Below are 23095 nucleotides of genomic sequence, written 5' to 3'. Positions count from 1 at the left end.
GTACAGTTCCTATTGGAAATCCCACCAAAACATCTTCAAGCTACTTCTATCAGATTTGTAGCTCAATATTCTAATATATACTAGCATGTATTAACTAAACTTGTTTTGTGTTTGTCCTTTAGTTTGTTAACTGAATATGGATAACTAGTCCATTCTCAGACACTTTTCTAATTAATTTCTGATGCCATAAGCCATTTGACCAAGAATTCCAAGTCGCATGTCATAAATCAAATCCAAACAGTCACTGTGATCCCTGCATAAAATTATCTCACATTAGATAATCACTAAATCAACTCAATAGTAACTAAAATGGCATAAAAGTATATAGAACATAATATGTGATATTTTATATACATATTGGTGTATTAAATGAGGAAAATACTTGTCGTTTAATATCACACATTCCTTTTGATTTATATTCTTTTTAATTGACAGGATTTTTAAACTATCAAAGAGCTAATGCTATCCATCAGAAGTATATAAACTGACCTCAGGCTATATGAATGTAACAGTGAAGCAATGAGAGATGGAAAATGGCTAGTTAAGACACTCATGTCAAAAATGCATAGCAACTTTGATCTTGGTATTCGGTTCCAGAGCAGCTCTCATTTTGAAGAAAAAAAAAATTATTTAGATTAGCTGCATGGCTGTCAGAAGGGACGTTTTACGCTCAGGGTCTGCAATGATCTTACTGCTTCATCACTTTAATTTTACAGCTAAAGAAACGCAAACTCAAGAAGTCAAGTTATCTACCCAAGGTTATGCATAAAACTGGTATCAGAGCTCAAAGAAGAGCACTGTTCTCTTGACCACCGTTCTATGAATGCTTTTATTATATCAGCCTGCCTCCTGAACAGTGACTTGAATTTCAGTGGAGCCGTTACCTGGACTCTGTTCTTAATCACTGTTAATTTTTGAATAGTAAGTAATAATCAGACAGAAAAAAAATACGGGGCAAAAAGAAATACATTTTTTAATGAATAAAATGACAAAGCATCCTATGCTTTAGCCGGGGTTATATTACAATGATAAACTTAACCAAAGATTAAAATATTCTCAGAAATCTTAACTCTTACAGAAACAGTTACTGAATATCTTTATATTGCATTTAGCAAATACAGTGAGACAGAGAAAAATGAAGCATCATTATACATTTTTACACTTCCCCTACTTAAGCTCAAAAAATCAATGAATAAGGTCTGACAAGCTTCAACACCACTTTAGTCAATAAAGCTATGAAATGTGTTTTAAGAAAAAGCAATGTTAACCATCACATTCTTGCTAGTAGTCATAATGATACAATTTTCAACAAAACATATAACATCCAAATATCTAATGCTGAATTCCAGGAAAGCTCTCTCTTTTTAAGATCCAGCAGTTAAAATGGCTCAGCCTTATGAATAATAATAAGTATATTATAGCAATAGCTGCTTATTGTACGTCAGACACACACAAAATACTCAATGTATATTAACTATCTTAATTTTTAAAACACTTCCATTTATGGTGTATTCATAACCCATTTATTTGTTTATTTTAAGAGATGTATAGAAAGGTTTAGTAATTTTATCCAAAGTTGAAAAAAGTTGAGAAAGGAGCTCAAATCTTTTTTTTTTTAATTCCAAAACTCATGCTTACTTGTCTAGGAAAGTGAAATAACTAGACAGTGCTTAAGATCAAAGCCCACAATCCATTTATCTAATTCAAACTTTCACTCCACATATAGCATCAGTGCAACTTCAAGAAGAAAAACTATCAGGAAAAATAGTTTGATATTCTATCTCCATTTTGTGCAATATGCTATAGCTTAAGAAGTGTGAGAGTAGGCATCTTTGACTTTGGGAAACACTTGACCCTTGAGACACTTGTCCTGATGTGCACAATACGGATATTGATATTTGCACAGTTCTCAGGGTAACTTTGTATTCAAATGAGATATTACTCTTTAGAAACTCTGAAGTCATTTATAAAAATAAGGTAGTAAGATTACTATCCATCCAGTTACAATCTTAATTTTAAAACATCATTTATGTGCATTAAAAGAGGCTGGCTTAATCATAAACAAATGACTTAAAAATCCTTCGAATGATTTGGAACTTGATTAGTGAATAAAATAAAGATTGGCATCTCATTTTTAAGTATGATTTTATATTTATATTTAAAAACATTTTTAAAAGCCATCCAGTTAATCCTTACATAGGTCATTGGTAGAAATTGAGAGATTCTCTGCTCTCAGAGAAAAGGAGTAACATAAAAACAATACAAAATGGACTATTTGTCCAAAGTCTATTTGCAACTTTTAACTTCTGAATAGCAACATGCTTTACGGCTAAATTTTATTATACTGAAATATACTTAGAACTTCTAACTTCTAAAAAGTTAAATGCTGTTAAAATTTCAAAGCACATCTGTTCTGTGGTTTGTTAATAGGCACTACTTGCAAAAGGTAAATATTGAAATAAAATCTTTACTGATGATTTATGACAGTGTTTGCATTCCTACACCTTGTCCAATAAATGGCCTCTTTTCAAAAGCATTGCTCCTGATAGAGCAAATTCTTCAGCATTCTGAAAGCAACAACCTGTTTTCATTCTTCTAGTTCCATGAAATACAGATTCAGCCAGTTTTGGAAAGTGTTTTCCTGTGAATAATCTTTCATCCAGGATCCCAAGTCTCATAGGATTAAACTAACTCACTCTGATTTTCTCTTTGTCGTTCCCCCAAATTGTACTGTTTCGTTCACTGGTCCTTCTACTATGAGTTACAGCTTCCTTCTACATTTGTTATTCAACTATAGACTGAAGAACATTCTATGTGCCCTCCACAGTTTTTTTAAACTTTCGGTGTCTGGAAAAACACCTTTATTTAGAGATCATCTGGAGTATGACATACCAGTGTTCTATAATACAAATAACAACATTGACTAAAATGTACTATATCCTGGAAAACAACAGTACCAAATAGATCTTAAAATGTACTTCAATCATCTTAAAGGAAAGTTCAAATCAATACAAATTCGGTATCTGAGCAATAATTTATATCTTTTTATTTCTCAGGCATTTTGACTAAATTTTGTTAATAAGTAATAAAAAATAATATTTTTGTTGCTAAGTCTTTTCATGTCAGGAAACTCAAAGATTCATGTTCAAACTGTTCAATAAAGACAATTTTTACAGGCAAACCCATATTTCTGTATATAAATCAGACAAAAAAATTAAACTGTAAGTTACATTACTCTTCTTGCTGGAAATCAAAAGAAGTCAGGCTTATGTACATGTTTTAAAAGAGGACATGTTAAAATATTTAAGAAATGATGAATGATTTTAAACATGAATTGAACCATAATTCTGTCAGAAAAAAGTTTAATTAAAATTAAAATAATTACAATCACTTCTAATTCACGCTTATAAAACCAATATATTATCATAAATATTACCAGACAAAACTTTGTATCCTAAGTAGCTTTCTTCAGTTATAAGTAAGACTTAAGAGGGTGAAACAGGACCTTTTAAGCAAATTCACGTAACCTGAAATTCACTGATGATCGCCTCAGATGTATACAGTTTCTTGGATTCTTACTGAATGAAACTTAAGTACTAATATTTTTAAAATCAGGAAACAGGTAAGGAAAGAAGAAAATCAATGAGAAAATGTACATGTTGATTAGTTACATTTCCAGACACATTCAGAAAAGAAAAACATTTTGAGGATCTTTCCAAATGGTCAAGTTATACTTTGGAAAGATCAGAAAAATAAATGCCTATATTTTAAAAGTTCAAATAAATGAAAAGCAGTGTATCTTTGATGTATTAATATTTGCATCAAAATTAAAACTATGAAGTATTATCAAAATTGTAATACACCATCTTGTGGTTATCTGAAAGGAATGCAATTTACGGTTTTTGAATTAGGGTCCATATATTTCAGCATTTTCTTCTGTTTTCAGTTTTAACCTTCCTTCATTTAAGAATGATACTTTCTTACACTACTCCTAATTATCAGAAATATAAAAAAGTTACAGTCATCAAGACCTATTTGCTCTACTAATATTTTACAAAATGCATGCTATTTGTTATTCATAAATTTTGTGTATAAGGTTCGTATTCAACTAGAACTGTGTGTATATTGTGTCTGGCAGCCTATTTAGATAAAGATGGGAAATTTCATTTTTTTTAAATCCTGGAATACTATAGCCTAAAGAAAGAAGGAAAAGAATGGAGCAAGAGAAGGGAAGAGAGATAGCAAAGCACATTGGGGCTGGAATTATGAATAATATATTATTGCCTACATACAATGTGCAAAATATAATTCCTTGCATGTTCAGTTCTTAATAAGTAATTATTGAGTAAATGAGTGATCACAAATATTTACCTTATTTTTAAAATTTAAGACATGTAATTAAAGTCACAATTATAAGTATAAATAAACTGAATTTCTATATGTCCTCCTGCATATCCTGTGATAAAATCTAGGAATATTTTATGGATAATTTTAACAAATTAAGTAAGGTGTTAAACAAACTGTATAGCTCAACTAAATAAAATCTTTTCCTCGAGAAAAATAAAAAAGTTGAGTCCAAGAACAAATTTATCACAATAAATAAAAATGGGATACTTCTAATAAATCAATAAATATTTATTTTACAAACACAGTTCTTTTGAACTATATGGAAACATAGTTCTTCTTTATTCTTCATGATATACTTTTCCAAATAGTTTCCTGGAATCAACTTCATTATTAATTTAAATAAACAGAAAGAAAGACATATATAAATAATTAGATGATAGATCAATCTATCTTATTGCCAACAGGCACCGTTTGGGACCTTGAAAATACAAACTAAAAACACTAGGTCTTTGTACTAAAGGAACTGAGAGTCTAGTAGGGAGAGAGGCATCCACACAGAGAAACAAATGAATATGAATAAAATAGTGTGTTGAGGGAGAATGGAGATGTGCATAGGCTTCACAGAAAAGGTATCTATGCTTAATGATGGGTGTGGTTTAAAATGAGCAAAATACCCTCCCAACTTTCTCAAAGGGGTAGGAAATGTTTTTGGAATGATGACAGTACTTGAAATCACCTAAGTAAAAAAAAGTAAGATATGCACATCATATTCTTTTTCACTGGAATAGGAAATGAAAATGTAACACCACCTTGTGGAAATAGCTGTGTCCTGTACTCACATCCATTACAGCTATTGATTAGGGAAAGCTTTCTGGGCAAGTTGATACCTAGTCTTGAATGATACTAGTCTAGAATGACTAATGGGAGTTTGCCAGGTTGAAAAATGGGCAAGATTTGCTCAAGTCAAATGAAAGAAGATTTGAAAAAGCTGGATGACCTTGGAAAATTGAAAGTAATTTACTTTGACTAGAGTAAAGGTGCAAATTGGGAAGAAACAAAAAATCGAACTATAATGGTAGACAGGGACCGATCCTAAAGTGCCGCATGTGCTAAGCTAGGGAATTTGGATTTCATAATGGAAGCCATGCGGAGACAGAGTGCGAAAGCATTGGGGAATGTGACTAATAATCCTCATGTAACATCAACACAGTTGTTTCTTCTGTTTCATCTGCTTCAGTCAAAAAAGGTACATTAATTTCCTCTTCCTAATTGTTTTAGAAGGTCATACAGGTCCATAGAAATTCAAGAAAGCTGAATTTCAACTAAACTAATTTTTTATAGTAAGTATGAAGAAGGTTAATTTACAGAATTAAATCCCTACGTTCTTTGTTTTTGGGTGTTTTGTTTTGTTTTTTTACAGAATGCTTATAGACTAATTGTGCATAAAGACATGGCCTAGGCAAATCATATGACTAGGACACAAAGAGACAAGGGCAATAGAATACCACAAAGATCAAGAGATTAGTTCTTTGGCTTTATTTTAACACTGAGCTCTAACTGAAAGAAAATCATTGCATATGGAGATTTGAGATTCCAATTAGAAAACCCAAATTCCTTCTGTAATTTTGGGACTCATTTTAAGTATTAACTAACCAAATGACACATTTATTGCCAAATTATAGTAAAAATGGAAATCGATGAGTTAATGTCTTTTTGTCATTGATTAGTTCTTTGGATTTGATTTAAAACTGATTTTGACACTACAGAAAGGATCATAACATAATAAAAAGTGTATTGAGACTTATTCGTCCGTCGCACCAGTGCAACAAATATTTGATTTAGCCAAGTCAGCAGAAATAGCCATCCTGAATGTTGTGGGGAAATAAATCATATGATTTTCTAAATTTTTCAAACTTCTGAATAGGTTATTTTACTCAAGGACAAAAGGAGACTATCGAAATACTCATTTATAAAAACGGTATTTCTAAGTGTTAAATACTGTAGTCAAATAATAATATAGAATCCAAAATTTTGATTTCAGAAAGGAGAAGTAATTGCAACATAAATTACCAAAGACAGAGGAAAATGGTTTTGTTTTTAAAAAATAGTTTTAAAGGTATTAGTGTTCAAAGAATATTAGCAAAATATATTTACCTTATATTAATGTATGATATTATTTTTAATTTCATATTTTGCTCTCATATTTACTAATAAAAGTTCATAAATCTTTTAAATACGAAAGAGAATATAATCTCACTGTGACACAGGGTCTAAAGGTTAGGCCCTAAAAAACATTTTTTTTAATTAAAAACGAGAGATGTTTATATACAAAAAGTAAATGAGGTGCCAGAAGACTTAAAAATGGTAAAGCAGTATTTCATGTTCAGAGCTATAAATTCACATATGCAAAGTGTCATGTACCATCTGAAAGAGAGATTTTTCTATAAATATTCTTCATATTTATAGAACTGAGGAAATTATAACACTAGAGATATATAATTTGAATGAGATTCACAAATTTTTCAAGAATGGAACATAAAGACAGTTGTACAAAAGACTAAATGTATTAACAACTCAAGAAAAAATGCCAGAGTCTCAATATTTTTGAGGTTTATATATATTCTCCTAAAGACTCTGGTGCAAAGGAATAAAGGACTTATTAATAATAGCATTAAACGGCAAGAAAGGAATGAATATTTGCACACATTCACTAATTTAGAAAATTAACTGTAATTTCCACCATGCAAGTTAAGACTTTTTTTCAATTAGAAAATTATTGGACTAAAAGTCTTCAAATAAAAACTTCATCTACTCTCTAACCTGAAACTGTTCTTCAGGATTGTATTTGAAAACACTTTTTATCTATAGAAAAGTATTTCTTCCTTCATATTACAATTTCCCACTTTTGCTTCCTTCATTAATTGCATTTCTCCATTAAACTAACTGCAATGAACTTCAAACAGCAAAAGTTTCTCTTTTTTTCAGGCTTTAAAAACAGGAGAAATAGTCCCTTGTTCTGAAGCTGGCTTTAATTTAAACACATTATTTTAAATTAAAAATCACAAAGGTGATCCTGATTCTTTCTGTGAACCTCCATCCGATAAAGACTCTCAGGAGACAATTAGCAGTCATGGTTCTAGGCATTACCCTTGCTTGGAAAGATCAAAAACCGTTTGTTTTATTATAACAACAATTGCTTTAAATTGTAAAAAAGTGACATTTACCTTTTCCAATTGAGCGTTTTTTTTGGATTTGTATAAAAACTCTCCCACTGCCACAAAAACTGAGAGCACCAAGCCGGCTGCCAGAACAATGAAGATGCCACCAATATTTTGAACCCCCAGGGCACTGGCCTCTTTGCTCTCCTCCTCTGGACAGCCATTGCCCCTCCACCACTTCTCCTTCATCATGTGCAGCTTGCCTTCCTCTTGCAGCTGAAGAATTGCTATGGTGATTTTGTCTCTATATGGAGAACCTAAGAAAAGAGAGGGTATGTTAACTCTTTCAAGGAACCCAGAGTTTTATAATTAAAGGTTAACATGATGAAAGGAGGACAGAGCTTTTTCCAAATGCCCCAGAGGATGCCAATATTTATTTTTCAGTAGAGAAAAACAACTGGAAAATGACGAAGGATAGAAATTTAATGAGAGAAGTAAGTAGTGACATAAAGTAATGGCTTTCTGATTTTGAAGGGTACAAGACAAGTTGTTTTTAAGGAAGAAAACGTCTCCTTTTAAAAGGCAGGCAGTTCAGAGTACTGGAAAATAAGTAAAACAGAAGTAGAAACCTAAAAAAGAAATTGGTACAGTGCAAGGATTTCTAGCTAATATATAGGAATCACTCCACGCTGAACCTGAGCATTGATAAACCAGTAATTCTATTTTTAGGGAAGTTGTGGGAAAAGTTGTGTTTCCCGGGGTTAAGTGCAATAATTTAAGGTAATCATGATCAACAGGCTGTATTCAGGGGTAGCTAATACTTTGTGAATAATAGGTAATCACTCCTATTTTTTATTTAATCTGAGTAACAGAAATAACAGGCTTGTACAGACTTGGATCCTTCAAAAATCATCATGGTAATGCATTGTAAGGTTTTTCTTTCATAGTTTATTTATTGTTTTATGCTTTGGGGGGAAATGTTCTCTCCAGTTGAGGCAACAGTGTAAGTGAAATTTAGTATTTATGCTGATGGAGTCAGATATTCATCTGTATGAGCTATTATATGGTAAGTAATAACTTTTCTAAGTGGTTGCCAAAAACATGGACTAATACCAAACTACGCGCATCTTCCAACACCCACCCCAAGGGATTGGCGTTACTTTTTCCCACCCCGAAATAGCCTATATCTAAGTTTCATCTTCTTTCCTAAAACACTATACTGCCCGTTCCATTTGTCTGCATCTTCTCATTCATAAGTTCTCCTGCTTACAGAAAAATACTAATTTTAGAATTTTAGTTTGTATTCAATATTGCCTGTGATTTTTTTTTTTTACTTAAATATACCTACAGGGACCTATACTAAAACTTTATTTTTGCTAAGAGTGATTATAAACCTCATCAGGAAACTTTCCTGCCTCATAAGGGACACCACTATATATTTTGTTTTTACTTGTTAAATATAACAAGACCAGATTAGCATCATTCTCTTAGTAAGACTAGTCAGGTGAAAAGCAGAAAGACAAGGAGAATCATAGGAAGTAAGTAACTTGTTGAAAAAGTTGGAGGGGTGGTGACTGAAGTCAGCTGGAGAGCTGTTTCTTTAACATAATCCTTAATCTTACTCAGAAGAGATGCGCATTTCTTCTATACAACATTTTTCCAGTTTTCCTTAAAGAGAGCATTACCCATGCCTATATTTAGAACTAAATATTCAATTTAAAATCTGCCCCTCAGCCACTTCAGGTCTCAATGGACAAGCCTTGCCCATACTACCTTCTACCTTGATCACTAAGTGGACACAGCCTAGGTCACCTAGTATTATCATTATTATTATTTACCTTTCAGGGTGTGATTTATTTTCCTGTGTAGATTACAAACCCTCTGGAATAGATGATGTTTATCTATCTATGTATCTCTATCATTTATCTCTGTCATCTATCATCTCAATATTTTCTCACATAATTCTCAATTCTGAATATTTTTTCACATAATAGGCTCTCAACAAATGTTTCATATTACGAGGAGCATAATATCTGACTGAGGCATTCCTACCATAATGTAAGAGTAACCTAGTGCTTTCGGTCTGACATGTATTTAAAAACCATAAATTAAGGCCATCTGTTGGGCTATCCAGTTTTCATTAATTCACTGCATCTAACCTAGCACCAGCTTCAAGGTCACTCTTACTTTGAATTGCCGTTCTGATTAACCATGTATATTCTCTGCAAAATAAATATTTGATTGAGGGAAAAAATCCCCTTTAAGCAGAATTGCAGTTCATCAAAAATACAGCAGCTAAAGCAAATTTTGTGCTGATAGTACTTGTGAAAATGGCCACATGTGACTAATATAAAATGTGGTTTCTCTTTTGGAAGTACAATTGTAAGCAAAATTTGGGGTGATAGTGACTTGAAAAGTAGACCTCAAATATGGAAAGTTCTTGATCCAGCTAAGTAATATTTTGAGTCAGCTTATTTCTCAACCTGAACAATACCGAAAGAATATTATTTTATTGCCAACTCACTATACCCATTAAACTGCATTAGGATCTTTATTCTAATATCTTCAAACACAATATTCTCCCCTACATTCTCAAAATAAGGAACAAACAGAAGCAACCCACTTTCTGACAAATGACAGATACACCTTGATTTCTTGCTTGGCTGAGCTTCCTATTTCCAGCGCTTAGAGTAAACATAAAAATTCCCCTTTGCTAGCAAAGCTCCCTAAACTTGTTTTCCAATATAAACACAGTAATGTGTAAATGGAATTTGGTAAAGCTACAAAGTTAATATACCTCATTTTGAGGTTTTTAACAAGATAAAATAATATAGGGAATATAATTGATGACAGTAAATCCTTGCCATGTTTTACTTGTCATTCTGTCATTGATTTAGTTTAATTATTTTTTTAAAGAAACAGCAATTCAACAATAACTTATTACTTCTTTGGTACATCATTTGATGCTCCTGGGGAAGCATTTCGATACAGATACTAGTTGAAGTCCTCCACGGGCTGAAATTTCATCTCCTTGAAAAATCTCAAGGACACATTGAGATCAAAGAACAAAAGTATCTTTCATCCTCCTTGTGACATGAACAGCCATGTGCTTAGCTCTAATGAAGTGAACAGCCATTAGTTAGATAGATAGAGCTCACTTTTTGTCCAGACCCCAACCCAGCCTCAATCCATATGCTGGCAAGCGAGGAACCCTAAGAGCATTGAGCGTCAACGAGAGAAGCTGCCTCCAAGGAAGATATGTTTTTTCGCAGGAGGACTCTAAGATTGATTAGAGCACTACTTAGGAAATTGTAAATATGTCTATTATAACACATACTATTGTACCTAAAAGTCAATCCTCAAATGCTTAAGGGACAGAGAGATAGCCATATGAGTGAAGAAGCACTTTAGACAAAAATATCTGAAAAACTGCAACATCCACAGTAGAGAACTTTTTGTGAGAATGCATGAAACATTCTGTCTAAAATTCACTACTTAAAATGTTGGCAAATAAATCATTTTTTTGGAAAAAAAAAAACCATGCAGGATATGCCAAAAACCTCGTAGACCTGAATTCAGCCTTTTGATTTTCACTATGCCATCTCTGAGTATTGGTTCTTTTATATTCTTGCTCACAATGAGATTTTCTTTGTTTATTTAAACATATAGTCCATACTGACAGAAAGGGACTATTATGTTTAAATTTTTTTTTACAAGTTGCCAAAAACCCCACTTACCAGATAGAAAAGGTTGTATCTTACAAAAGGAAGGAAGAAAGGAAGGAAGGAAAGAAAAAAGAAGCAAACAAAACATGATTATTATATAGTGAAGCCTCTTGATATGTCAGATGCCTAAGATCTGGGGCTCAAAATGAGCACGGGGGAGGCATAGAGACAGTTTCAAGTGGTACATAGTAATAGTGCATGCATGGGCACAAATAAAAAATAGAAATGCACCTATTCAGAATTTCCTCAATAAAAGAATTACGGTCTCTAAATGTCCCTAAATGTTAAATTTTGATCAAATAATTTTACATAAAATTATAATTTCATTAACATCCCTCCCAACAGATATTTAAAAGCTCCTTAGGAAAATAAACTGTGATTATTATAAACAATACAAATCTCACCAAGTATTTCAGAGCTAACTTGCTGGGCTTGGTAAATTGAGTTGATTCCTTCCTTCCTTTCTTCCCCCCTCCTTCCTCCCTTATGCCTCTTCCATTCCTTTGCCGTTCTTCCTCTCTTTCTCATACTTTCCTCTTTTTGTTCTTCTTGCCTTCTCTTCTTGTGTCCTTTCATTCTTTTCCTTCCTTTCTCTTCCCTGCCCCCTTCCTTTCCTTGTCTTATCCTCCTCTCTTCCCTACCCTTCCTCCTTGCCTTCTTTTTTACCATTCCAAATTTCTTACTTGTAGGACGAAAGCCACATGTTATTATATATACTTGGTTCTAAACAGATACACAATTTATTGATTTGCTCATTTGATTGTCCTTTTCATTTTCTTTATAAGCTCGCAGTTTTAAGTATGTGCCAACATTTCCTTCTCCTATTTCAGAACATCCAGATAGTATAGAAATGATAAAACAAGTGAAGTCAGCATTATGTGAAATTCCTGGGGAGGCAAACTGATTGATAAATAGCTTTTCTTTAAAGGTTGCACATCAGGTTGTCTAATACTTGACATGCTTTAGTGAAATATGCTAAAATTACATTATCCATACACTGGCAATCTCCTATCCATTCAGCCAAAAGTTTCTTTACTTTCAAATCAGGCTTCTGTATGCTTTAATCAATTACGAAGGTCAGAAGCAGGATTACCTTTGCTTTCTATAAATGTCTTGTTCTAAAACTCATTACAACAATATTTCCCAAACTGGATTTTCCCTCACAGACTTCTTTTTTTTGGTAAATGTACATCTATGTTTCATTTTTAAAGGATTCCTTGGTCAGATAAGCTTGAAGAATACTCCATAACAAATACATCTTTTATAAATTCACATTATACAGTCGCAAAACACAGGCTTCCATCTACCCATTAAAAAAAGGAAAAAGGTATCAAAAAATTGTTTAAATGATTAAATTATCTTTAAGGAAAGAATTTTCTCCTGCACATCTATTAATGTCCTCTTCAATTATTTTATTTTAACTTCAATTTGAGAAGACTGCCTTAGAGAACAATAATTACTACTCTTTTTTAAAAGATTTTATTTTTTCATTTGAGAGAGAGAAAGAGCATGAATGGGGGTGGGAGGGGGAGAGGGAGAAGCAGACTCCCCACTAAGCAAGGAGCCCAACTTGGGGCTTGATCCCAGGACCTGGAGATCATGACCTGAGCCGAAGGCAGATGCTTAACCATCTGAGCCATCTGAGTCACCCAGGGGCCCCAATAATTACTACTCTTATTACATCAGTACTCTGTCAAAAATATGTTGTTCCTTATTAGATCTTTCTGCTTGTCCCTGCTTAGAAATCTTCCTCCCTGTCTTTGAATTTACACATCATTACACCACAGCTCATTAAGTTGCATTTTCTTTTTTGTATGTTCTTTTTCATTTATTGCTAATATGCCTCATGAAACATCAGCTCATAAAAATTCACATCACACTGCTCACCTTAAAACATGTCTCTACACCTGACTTTCAAGTCTCTTTATAAGATACCTTTGGGGATCAATAGTTATAAGAGTTATTTAAGTATATTTCTATATCAAATTGATTAAAAAAACAATTTTGGGGGGAAATACACAGTTTTCATCCTTCCTAATTGCACTCGAATCTTTCAAACATTTTGTTAAGTGTTCTCAGGGGCTGGCTAAGTACTGCTGTTTTTCATAATGACCAACCCTTTCCAATTGCTAGAGGACTTCAGTTTCTTTTGTTTCATATTTTGTAGTTATCCAGGTCATCATGATAATATTATGTGCTATGAATGACACAGAATTAGGTAACATCTTAGTAGCTGTTCTCTTTAAGTCTGAGAATATATTTCTATGAATGAAGTAGATTACTCATAATTTTAGATTTCTCCTAGCTGGTCATTACTCCAAGATATTGTGTACTTTCTGTAATATGATTATGTACATGTCTTGTGGGTATGAGACAATTCTCGAATCACTAAGCATATATTATTTCAAGGACTTGACCCAAAGAACTTTAATCATTCCTGAATTACTCCTCTTCATTGAAAGAGTTTTATCTGATCAATGTTTCTAAGGCATATACCCCAAAACGTGAAGCCCTTTACGTGTTGGCCTAATGCCAGGCTACTTGTCACTTATTGGTAATCAACTATTCCTTATTCACCTCATTTTATCCACCATCTAGCACAGTGCCCATCACACAGCAAACATTCAACAAATGCTTTTTGAATGAAATATTGAATCAATTATAATATATCAATTATGATATAGCCAAAATAAGTCAGGGTAGAGCTTCTGATATTGGATATCTTCTCAGGCGCTTGTTAAATTTAGTAGAATGAGTACATAAACAGACTTATTTCGCACTTCTAGTATTGACCACCTAGAATAAGTTAGGGCAACAAATAAGTTTATAAATTCTTATGCAGTTCTTGCATTTAATCACCAGTCAGCAGTTTCCCTTGGTCAGTGCCTTAATAAGAAAAACACTGGTTAGCCCCAAAGTTGAGGATATCTGCCGGAACCCTCAACTTCCATTCTTAAATTACAGTGCTGCTGGCAATGTTAAATTTTATGAAATGGCTTCCTGCTTCCTACGCTGAGATCAGTGCCAGGTGCCATAAATGCGCAATAAATTTCAGGTGCTTTTAGAGCTGTATCTCTTTTTACCATTCTTTCCATGATAAAATCTTCCAATAAAGATGGAACCAAATCACATTCTCTTAGAGCCTTTCTCTCAGCAGAAGATGGATTTTATTATCTCAAAGGACACTTTCCCTCCCATATTTGTTTTTAAGAAGTGCTAAGACAAATTTTACATTTACATTTTAGATTCAGTTTTATATTGCTGTATTTCCAGTTTTATGTTTTATTGAGTCAATAATGTTGTTATACAATACCACAGCATCATTGTTCATTTTCTCTTAGAACTTGTCTCTGTTTGTAACTAAAAAATAACTTCTGTGATTGCTTAATGCCCATTGACCCTAACAAGCTATAAATTCCATAAGGACAGGGGTTTTATCTGCTTATATCTGCTTTCTCTGCTTGGTATAACACCTGGAACAGAGTAAGGATACCATATTTGTTGAATGAACACATGCATAAATAAAAGAATGTATTAATTACTAAATAATTGGTCATTCATGTTTGCAGTGTTATCTTTAGTAATTTCTTTTGAACCCAAACTATGTCTAGATATTTAATCTATATCTGATAATTATAATAAATATCAAATGAAGCTTTCAATATATGTAGCAACTAAACACTTTCATGGGGCCCATTTCACACTTCCTGTTAGATGACACCTAAATTGGTTACTGTTTCCTTCTTTGCATTTTCTTTTGAAGGTATCCCATCAAAGCCTTCAAATTGATAGGACTATAAGGAGTCCATTAATGAGAATCACAGAAATAGAAGAAGAGTAATCTTATCTTGAAAACAAATTATCGACATTTTAATCACAGAATAGTAAATGACAGATAAAAGTGATCCATTCTCCATGATACCTTGTAATCTTTCCACACTGGAAACCTAGGAACATGATTTCCTTGTTTAAAAATTTTCAGTGGTGCTCTAGAGCCATATAAAATCTCCATTCCTAAAGGTGTCATGCAATCCCTTTCTTCAATCTATCACAGACTTCTTTTCTGATTTTACCTCTTCTCCTTACACCTAACCTGCTAGCAATACACACTAGTTGTACCTCTCATAGCCTAGAGGGCCCCATTTCACACTTCTCCAACTTTCTGGTTGACCTCCCTCTCATTCAGACAAACTTCTGCTCATCCTTCTCTATATCTGCGCACTTTTTCTTGACTACCACAGATACGTACAGGATCCCTCTTTTTTGGTGCCACAGCACATTGCAGATACTCTAAAACAGCATTTGGTGCATCATATTCTAATGTTTTCCATACTTCTTTCCTTCCTAGATGATGCTATGAATGCCCTGGGGGCAAGGACCATGTCTGAATCATGTTTTGTTGTTGTTGTTGTTGTTGTGTTTTTTCTTTACTATATGACACACACAAATATTACTTGGCACAGGTGCTAGATTCTAGACAAATAGTGATGAACAATGTCACGTGAGCCCTACTCTTCTAGAGTTTTCAGTGCAACAAAAAACGCACACATGGGATAACTTTTTACAAATATGAGGATCATTATAATAAAAAACACAATATTATAGAACCCTGTAACAGATGGAACTAAGTCTGCTGAGTAAGTACACAAAAGGGTTGCATTACTTTGAAAATAAGGGTTGGGAAAATAACTCTCTTTAGTTGCCTTTTGCCTACTTTTTTTTAAGATTTTATTTATTTATTCGACAGGATAGAGACAGCCAGCTAGAGAGGGAACACAAGCAGGGGGAGTGGGAGAGGAAGAAGCAGGCTCACAGCGGAGGAGCCTGATGTGGGGCTCGATCCCATAACGCCGGGATCACGCCCTGAGCTGAAGGCAGACGCTTAACCACTGTGCCACCCAGGCGCCCCTTGCCTACTTTTATTTTCTTTCTATCACATTCTTGTTTTTGGAAGGTATATGTGGGAAAGAAAAATGATAGTGAAAGCATCCCACACCCACTTAGTTCTTTCTTCTAGAAATAGAAGATAGAACTAGGTAGAAGACATCAGGGACATGATGGAATGAAGCCAAAGATAAATGCATCGTTAATGTAGAAATGAGAAAGGAAAAGCAAAAAACTGTAAGGCAGAGAGTATATGGATTTACAGAGCAAACACATATATAGATATCAAGGGGATGTACCACCAAGGATGTTGTGGATATAGTAAATTTTAAAGTTAAGTACTTAGATTCAAAATCAATAACTAGCTTAAGTTGGATAGAGGTTGTATTTTTTTCCTCTGTTGTAGACCTCAAAATGCAATGTCTTCATGACCTCCATAGAAAAGCAATGTAAATGTATTCTATTTGAAGGAATATTTGAGGAATCCTCAGGAGAATATTCAGTATTTAAGATCACAAAAGGAGATGCTTATATGAGACACACAAACTGTATCAATAAAAAATTCAAATTATACAGTATGAGTTTTAACCAGTTGCCTTTTATCCATATTCTGAATATACTCGAACTTATGTGAAAAGAATAAAAAGGGCAAACATCAGCATCTAATGAAAAAGTAAACTATTTTCACTGGATCTGACATCTTTCATATATATTAATTAAAAGTAGCTGGTGAAGTAGATTTGTAGTCACGTTTCTTCCCTGGGTATTAAATCATGAAATTCTGACACTAAGTATTAAAACAGAAATGGTTTTATCCTAGAAACCCTGCCTTCCTTACAATTTTTCATCTGCGTAGTAATCATTTGAATGTAGTAAGAATGGAAATGTCAGGAATATTTTCCTAACTTTGCTGTTTTCATTCCAAATGTAATATCAAACTATAATGAACAAATTTGCAAAAAAGTTGCACCATTTTAAAAAAAGTCATCATTGTAGTTAATCATCAAGAACCCCAAAACGGGGGGATGCCTGGGTGGCTCAGTCAGTTAAGCATCTGACTTCGTTTTGGCTCAGGTCATGATCTCATGAGTCGTGGGATCGAGCCCTGGGTCAGGCTCTACACTCAGCAGGGAGTCAGCTTGAAGATTCTCTCCCTCTGTCCCTCTTCCTACTCGTGCATGTGTTCTCCCTTTCTCTCTAAGATAAATAAATACATCTTTAAGATAAAAAAAAACCCAAAATTGAGAGAGAGAGGATAACTTTTTGAAGACAGTAAATACATATCCTTTAAGGCAGAGCTCAAGTCTGTTTTCATTTTGGCCTGACTGCTTTATCCTCACTGAAAACTGCCCACTGAGTCTCTGCATCATATAACAGACCACTTGTCCATGTTGTATATTTCCCATTTGGTGTTAAATTTGTTTTTTCACATTTGTCTCCTTAAGGAAGGGGATGATTCATATCTATATTTTGTGTTCATTATTTATAGAGCCAAACAGGTTGAAGAGTAATAAAATTTCTAATAGATTAACCAAATACTAAGGAAGAATAAATGTCTTCAGAGATAATCTCTGAATATATCTCGGGATTCAGTTCAGGAAATGTTTGGAGAAGGAAAAACTTCATTTTACTTATCTATATAATGCTCTACAGTTCAACTGCCTCATCTTTATCAATCACCTTCTTCCCCCAAAATGATGGTTAACTAACTACGGTATATTGATTAAGTGATGGTAAAACCCTAGCTCGATCCCATGAGCCATGAGATCATGACCTGATCCGAAGAGAAGAGTCACATGCTTAACCAACTGAGCCATCCAGGCACTCTGAAAGACATTTCTAATTGGTTAGGAATGGGTCGTATTAACAATCTGCCTTATCTACAATATATTCAATATGTCTGAATATATAAAGAAAAGAGGGCAAAAAGATAAGATACTAGTAACTTAATATCTAATTTAATAACTAATAACTTAAAAACCACAGATATGTAATTCTCTGTGGTACATGTGTTCTGAAGCAAATACTATAAATATAATAGGTTTAATCCTTATTACAACACAATTGTGTAGACATGATTCCCCCCGTCTACAGATAAGGATGCTGAGTCTCAGAAAGGCTCAGTAACTTCGGCGAAGACACCTGCAACACTCAGGTGAAAAGAGGAATTGTACATAAGTCTTCTGACTACAAAGGCCACACATTCTATTCAGTGTGCTAAGAAAATGCTTTTCACATGAGGGCCAGAAAATGCAAGGCAGTCATCTTTGGAATTTAGTATTTACACATGTTACCTCTGTGCTTTGACTTTTTCTTTTTCTAATAAGAGTGATTCATTGATCTTACTTAGTCCTGCTAACCAAAGGATAACAATCTGGCATAGTCAATCTGGCTAACTAATCTATAATAGAGTTTGAACCCATGGCCTTGGACTAATTAGCATGACACTAAATGAATGAAATGATCTAATGTTTGCATAAAAAATCTATCAGAACTAACTCTGTTTTCATGAAAATTATCCATTTATGCATTGTTTGGGCACCATTTGGTCAGCCTTTACAATATTAATGAGGACTGCTCATGCTGGTGCTTATAAATCATCAAATTCCCTCTGGAAGCTTCCTAGATTCTAGCATGAGGAGTCTATTGATGATGTCTGTGGAGCAGGCGTAGTTTACTGAGACTCTCATCTGTTTTCAGTGACGTGAAATCAAGACTTTAACAATATGCCAGGAATATACAACTTCGACAAGCATACTTTGACTTTTTTTTGTTTAATTCAGGATCTGAAAATTATTAGATCTTGATTTAGCCTTGCAAAATCACTTCACCAACATTAAAATTATACTGCTTATGCAATGAAAAAATAGAATGCATTTTAATGGAAGGTTTGACCTGCAGAAAGATGAATAATTTGCATCAATTTTTGTGCATTATGTTCAACTAATGAAGACAAATGTATTCATTCATTTCAGTAAAGCTGAAGAACTGAAGGCCAGCAATTTTATGCATCTATAATGACGAATATTACAGTACTTATTATATGATGAATTGGGAATTCTAGAAATGGATGGTGAGCAAAACAGGGGAAAAAACATGCTTCTCATACTGATTTCTATTTTTATAAACACTGGCATCTGCCTTAAACAAACAACATGCCTTCCCTAGTATCAATTCTATATCTCTCGTGTCATCAAAGAACAAGAAATAAAGAAGCAGTGAGATCTCACGCATTTAACATTAGAATAGAGAAGTGAAGAAAGAAATTTCACATTGTTCATATGTCAAGGTGGTTTACTTCTACCATAAAGATTCAATGGTACAACCTATTGCAACATTTTCTTCTTTAGGCTAATTATGTATAACAGCATCATAAGGAGATAAGTGTTACTTGAGAATCTTTAATAGGACTACTGCTACTCTGTATTCCTTAACATAAAATATATTATAAAACAGCTTGTAAAGGTAACATTAAAATCCTATTATGAAATAAGAGTATATCCTAACATTTATAATTAAATAAACAAATATGACAGAAATAAAATGTATATAGTAATTTTGTGTGTGATAAAATTATCTTTAGGGGCTCCTGGGTGGCTCAGTTGGTTAAGCATCCGACTCTAGATTTAGGCTCAGGTCATGATCTCATGGGTGGCGGAATCCTGCATTGGGCTACATTGGGATACCTGCTCGGCAGGGAGTCTGCCTAAATATTCTCTCCCTCTGCCCCTCCCCACTCTCTCTCTCTAAAAAATAAATAAATAAATCTTTAAAAATATGATCTTTAAATCTAACCTTAGTATTAAAAATCACGATAAACACATCCACTTTACATTAATCTCTACTTCATTTTTATATTTCTGTCTTATATTTTTCATGTATTACATATATGTCAGTAGGTTGTATGATTATATGACTAAGTTAATTTGCATTTTCTTTACAGAAATAATTATTCACTGACTGGAAGAAACTTACTATTGATTTAACCCAACAAGTAAAATGGGAACAAATGATATAATAGAAAATTTTAACATCAACAATAGGCACAGACATGAACACAATCCCTCCATTCCCTTCTCAGCTGACACATATTTCATGTATGTTATTAAAATCATGAGGAACTAACGAATGAAGCATGCCACTAGCTCATTGTTAAAAATGGAAATAGTTTTAATGATTCCCTTCAGTCACTTTACAATATTTCTACCAAATTGAACACAGCAAAGCAAAATAACCCCAACTGGCCATAATGGATTTTTTCCAGACTGCTGCTTTCCTACCAGCTCATGGACCACTGAGTCTGCCTAGTCCTTGAAGTGCAATGTGCACTCAACATTCGAAAGAGAGAAGCCAAGAAGGCTTTTAGTCTGGGCAGTAAGAAGGGAGGTAATGCAGTAGAAAATGCCATTAAGGAGAAATGCTCCCTTTTCAGATAAATAGATTATCACCTATGGTGAATTAAAAGGCAAGAGACTGCAACTGCTCACACATTTTAAATATTCCCTAATGTAAACTGCAGCGATTTCCTTTTATGCTTTACCCCATCTAGAGTTGTTGTTTTTTCTTTTTTTAAATTCTTTTGAATGAAATAGGAAGTTCAGTTAAGAGTAAGAACACCTACAACTTCAAAAATCTACCATACAGTAAATATCACGTTGAAATAACATTGCTGCAGTCAGGAAAACGGAGAGGGATAGAATGTCACCCCGAGCTTAATTAAACCAGCTTATGCTTATTTAGCATTTACCTTCACATCATTGTTGACTGCTCCAGTAAAGTATTTTTGTGTAAACAGACCTTCCCTAATTAAATAGCTTATATTGGAGTCATTCAGCGATTTCACAACACACTTTGGGCAGTTCTCATCACACTCAGAATGATGAATGGTGATGGCAGGCCCCTAGATGAGTCACACTGGAGGAGGCCTAGCAAGCTAACAAGAGACTGCACGGACTTTGGGTGGTAAAGGTGCATATATATATAATTTTTGAAATATTTCTGATTTCCCACGCCAAAGGAGACAAAAGTATTTTCTGTTTTAACCTCCTGCACTTAACCACATGTGCCTCTATGAGATTGTCTGACAGTCTGAACAACAACAAAAGCAAAGGGACTTCCTCTCTTTAATTGCATTTACAGTATTAGTAAAGGTGAAATTTTCACTATGGATTATGGCTCCTCCAGAATATTAACTCGAAATCCTGGGGAATTTCTGGTACTGATCTGAATTTCCAGAACTTGAGCCCATATTGCTCTGCTGTGAATATATTTATCTCATTAACTCTTGCTGTAAAAAGAAGAAGAGCCTCAAACAACATTTTTTTCACACCTGAATGCATTTTTTTTGGTTTGTGATTAAACAAAATTTTGAAATTAAGTAAATATGATGTACTACAAATAATCTTCAATATGCTTGAACAATGATGACATAAAAGGCAAATGCTAATTAACTAGTTAAAAATGCAGCTTATGATATTGGTTGAAAGTTTACGGGAAGTCAGAATCTCATTCAAGTACTAGAGTTACACATCCTTGTGTTTATTAATGACTAAATAAATATAAATAATTCATGAAGCCGTATTTCTAGTAGAGGTAATAACAGCAAATCATAAATTACTGCCTGGAATCTTTTCCTCAGAAGTGAAGTATTTAAGGGAGTGAAGTATGAGATGCCTCTTTCTAGATCATACTTCTCTGATGAAGTTATATAAGCGAGTTAAGACTCACTCATCATGTACTGAGTCTCAAAATTATTTTAATTTCATGCCATGTTATGAATGAATAAAATATAATTTGCTAAAGAACTTAACATTATCATGTCAAAGAGAAGAAAAGTTATCTGAATAAGAAAAACAAACTACATATTGCAATACCTGCAGGTGAGTGATTTGAGTATTATTCCTTTACATTCTTGTTTTCAAATCTACCTCATTCAGAATTAGGATAAAAATAAAATATATACTCCATGCATTAAATAGCCTTTAATGATAATGAAAATTTAATAAATTTAAATTAATATTTGCCAGTGAAAATAAAGGAGAATGTGCTAAAATCTTCTTGGTCTGTCGTTTTGCTGTGTCATAGTATTTTTCAGATTTTTTGAATTTTTATTCCTCTGTACTGATAATTTTACATTCAAATTCCAAGAATGTCCTTATAAGAGTTAGAAATTTATCATGTGCTATTGCCTAATTTAAAAAAATTATTTCAATGAAAACATTAATATACTATTATACCCCACTAATCTACACACTACAGAAAATGATTCCACTTAGATATAATACAACATGATATCTCATGCATTGCCCTTGCCAATATCAATATTTTCCACAATAACTCAGCTTTCTTCAGAAGGACAAGAGTTGATCTGATCAGCTAAGCTGAACAGATAAAAGAAAAAAAATCAACATCCTAAGGCTTATAATTTTATTTGTTTTGTTCTTTCATCTTATCTATAAGATAAGCTTAAAATTAGAGGAAATAGAAATTCTAAGTGCTATGCCTGGTATTTTCCTCAATTTAAAAAGTTACATTAAATATATAGCTCATATATCTATTAATATTTTGAATTGTTTTATATTTTATTTATAAGTCTCTACTAAAGAGTGTCAGGGGGGCGCCTGGGTGGCACAGCGGTTAAGCGTCTGCCTTCGGCTCAGGGCGTGATCCCGGCGTTATGGGATCGAGCCCCACATCCGGCTCCTCCGCTAGGAGCCTGCTTCTTCCTCTCCCACTCCCCCTGCTTGTGTTCCCTCTCTCGCTGGCTGTCTCTATCTCTGTCGAATAAATAAATAAAATCTTTAAAAAATAAAAATAAAGAGTGTCAGGGGTAGGGAGGGATTGAAATTTTTTTTGTATGTTTCAATAAACTATAACAGAGAGCTTCCTTAGAACTGATTCAACTATTATCTTTCTTTTTTAAATAGTTTTCAAACCTGAAATAACCTAGTGGGTTTTGAGATTTGTATAATATACCATTTT

The 23095-nt window shown here is 33.5% G+C and overlaps 1 protein-coding gene across 2 annotated transcripts in view; it reads right to left on the bottom strand.

Moving 5' to 3' along the window:
- Window positions 1-23095, bottom strand: part of GRIK2 (glutamate ionotropic receptor kainate type subunit 2) — a 635255-nt gene that overhangs the window by 6569 nt on the left and 605591 nt on the right. For both annotated transcript variants that reach the window (XM_008704998.1, XM_008704999.2), the window contains exon 15: window positions 7572-7822. In XM_008704998.1, coding sequence (XP_008703220.1) covers window positions 7572-7822 — 251 coding nt within the window. The remainder of the gene's footprint in view (window positions 1-7571; window positions 7823-23095) is intronic.

The sequence above is a fragment of the Ursus maritimus genome, unplaced genomic scaffold (assembly GCF_017311325.1).
Source record: "Ursus maritimus isolate PB19 unplaced genomic scaffold, ASM1731132v1 scaffold_13, whole genome shotgun sequence".
Classification (NCBI taxonomy): domain Eukaryota; kingdom Metazoa; phylum Chordata; class Mammalia; order Carnivora; family Ursidae; genus Ursus; species Ursus maritimus.
This window is presented reverse-complemented; position numbering and strand designations above follow the sequence as displayed.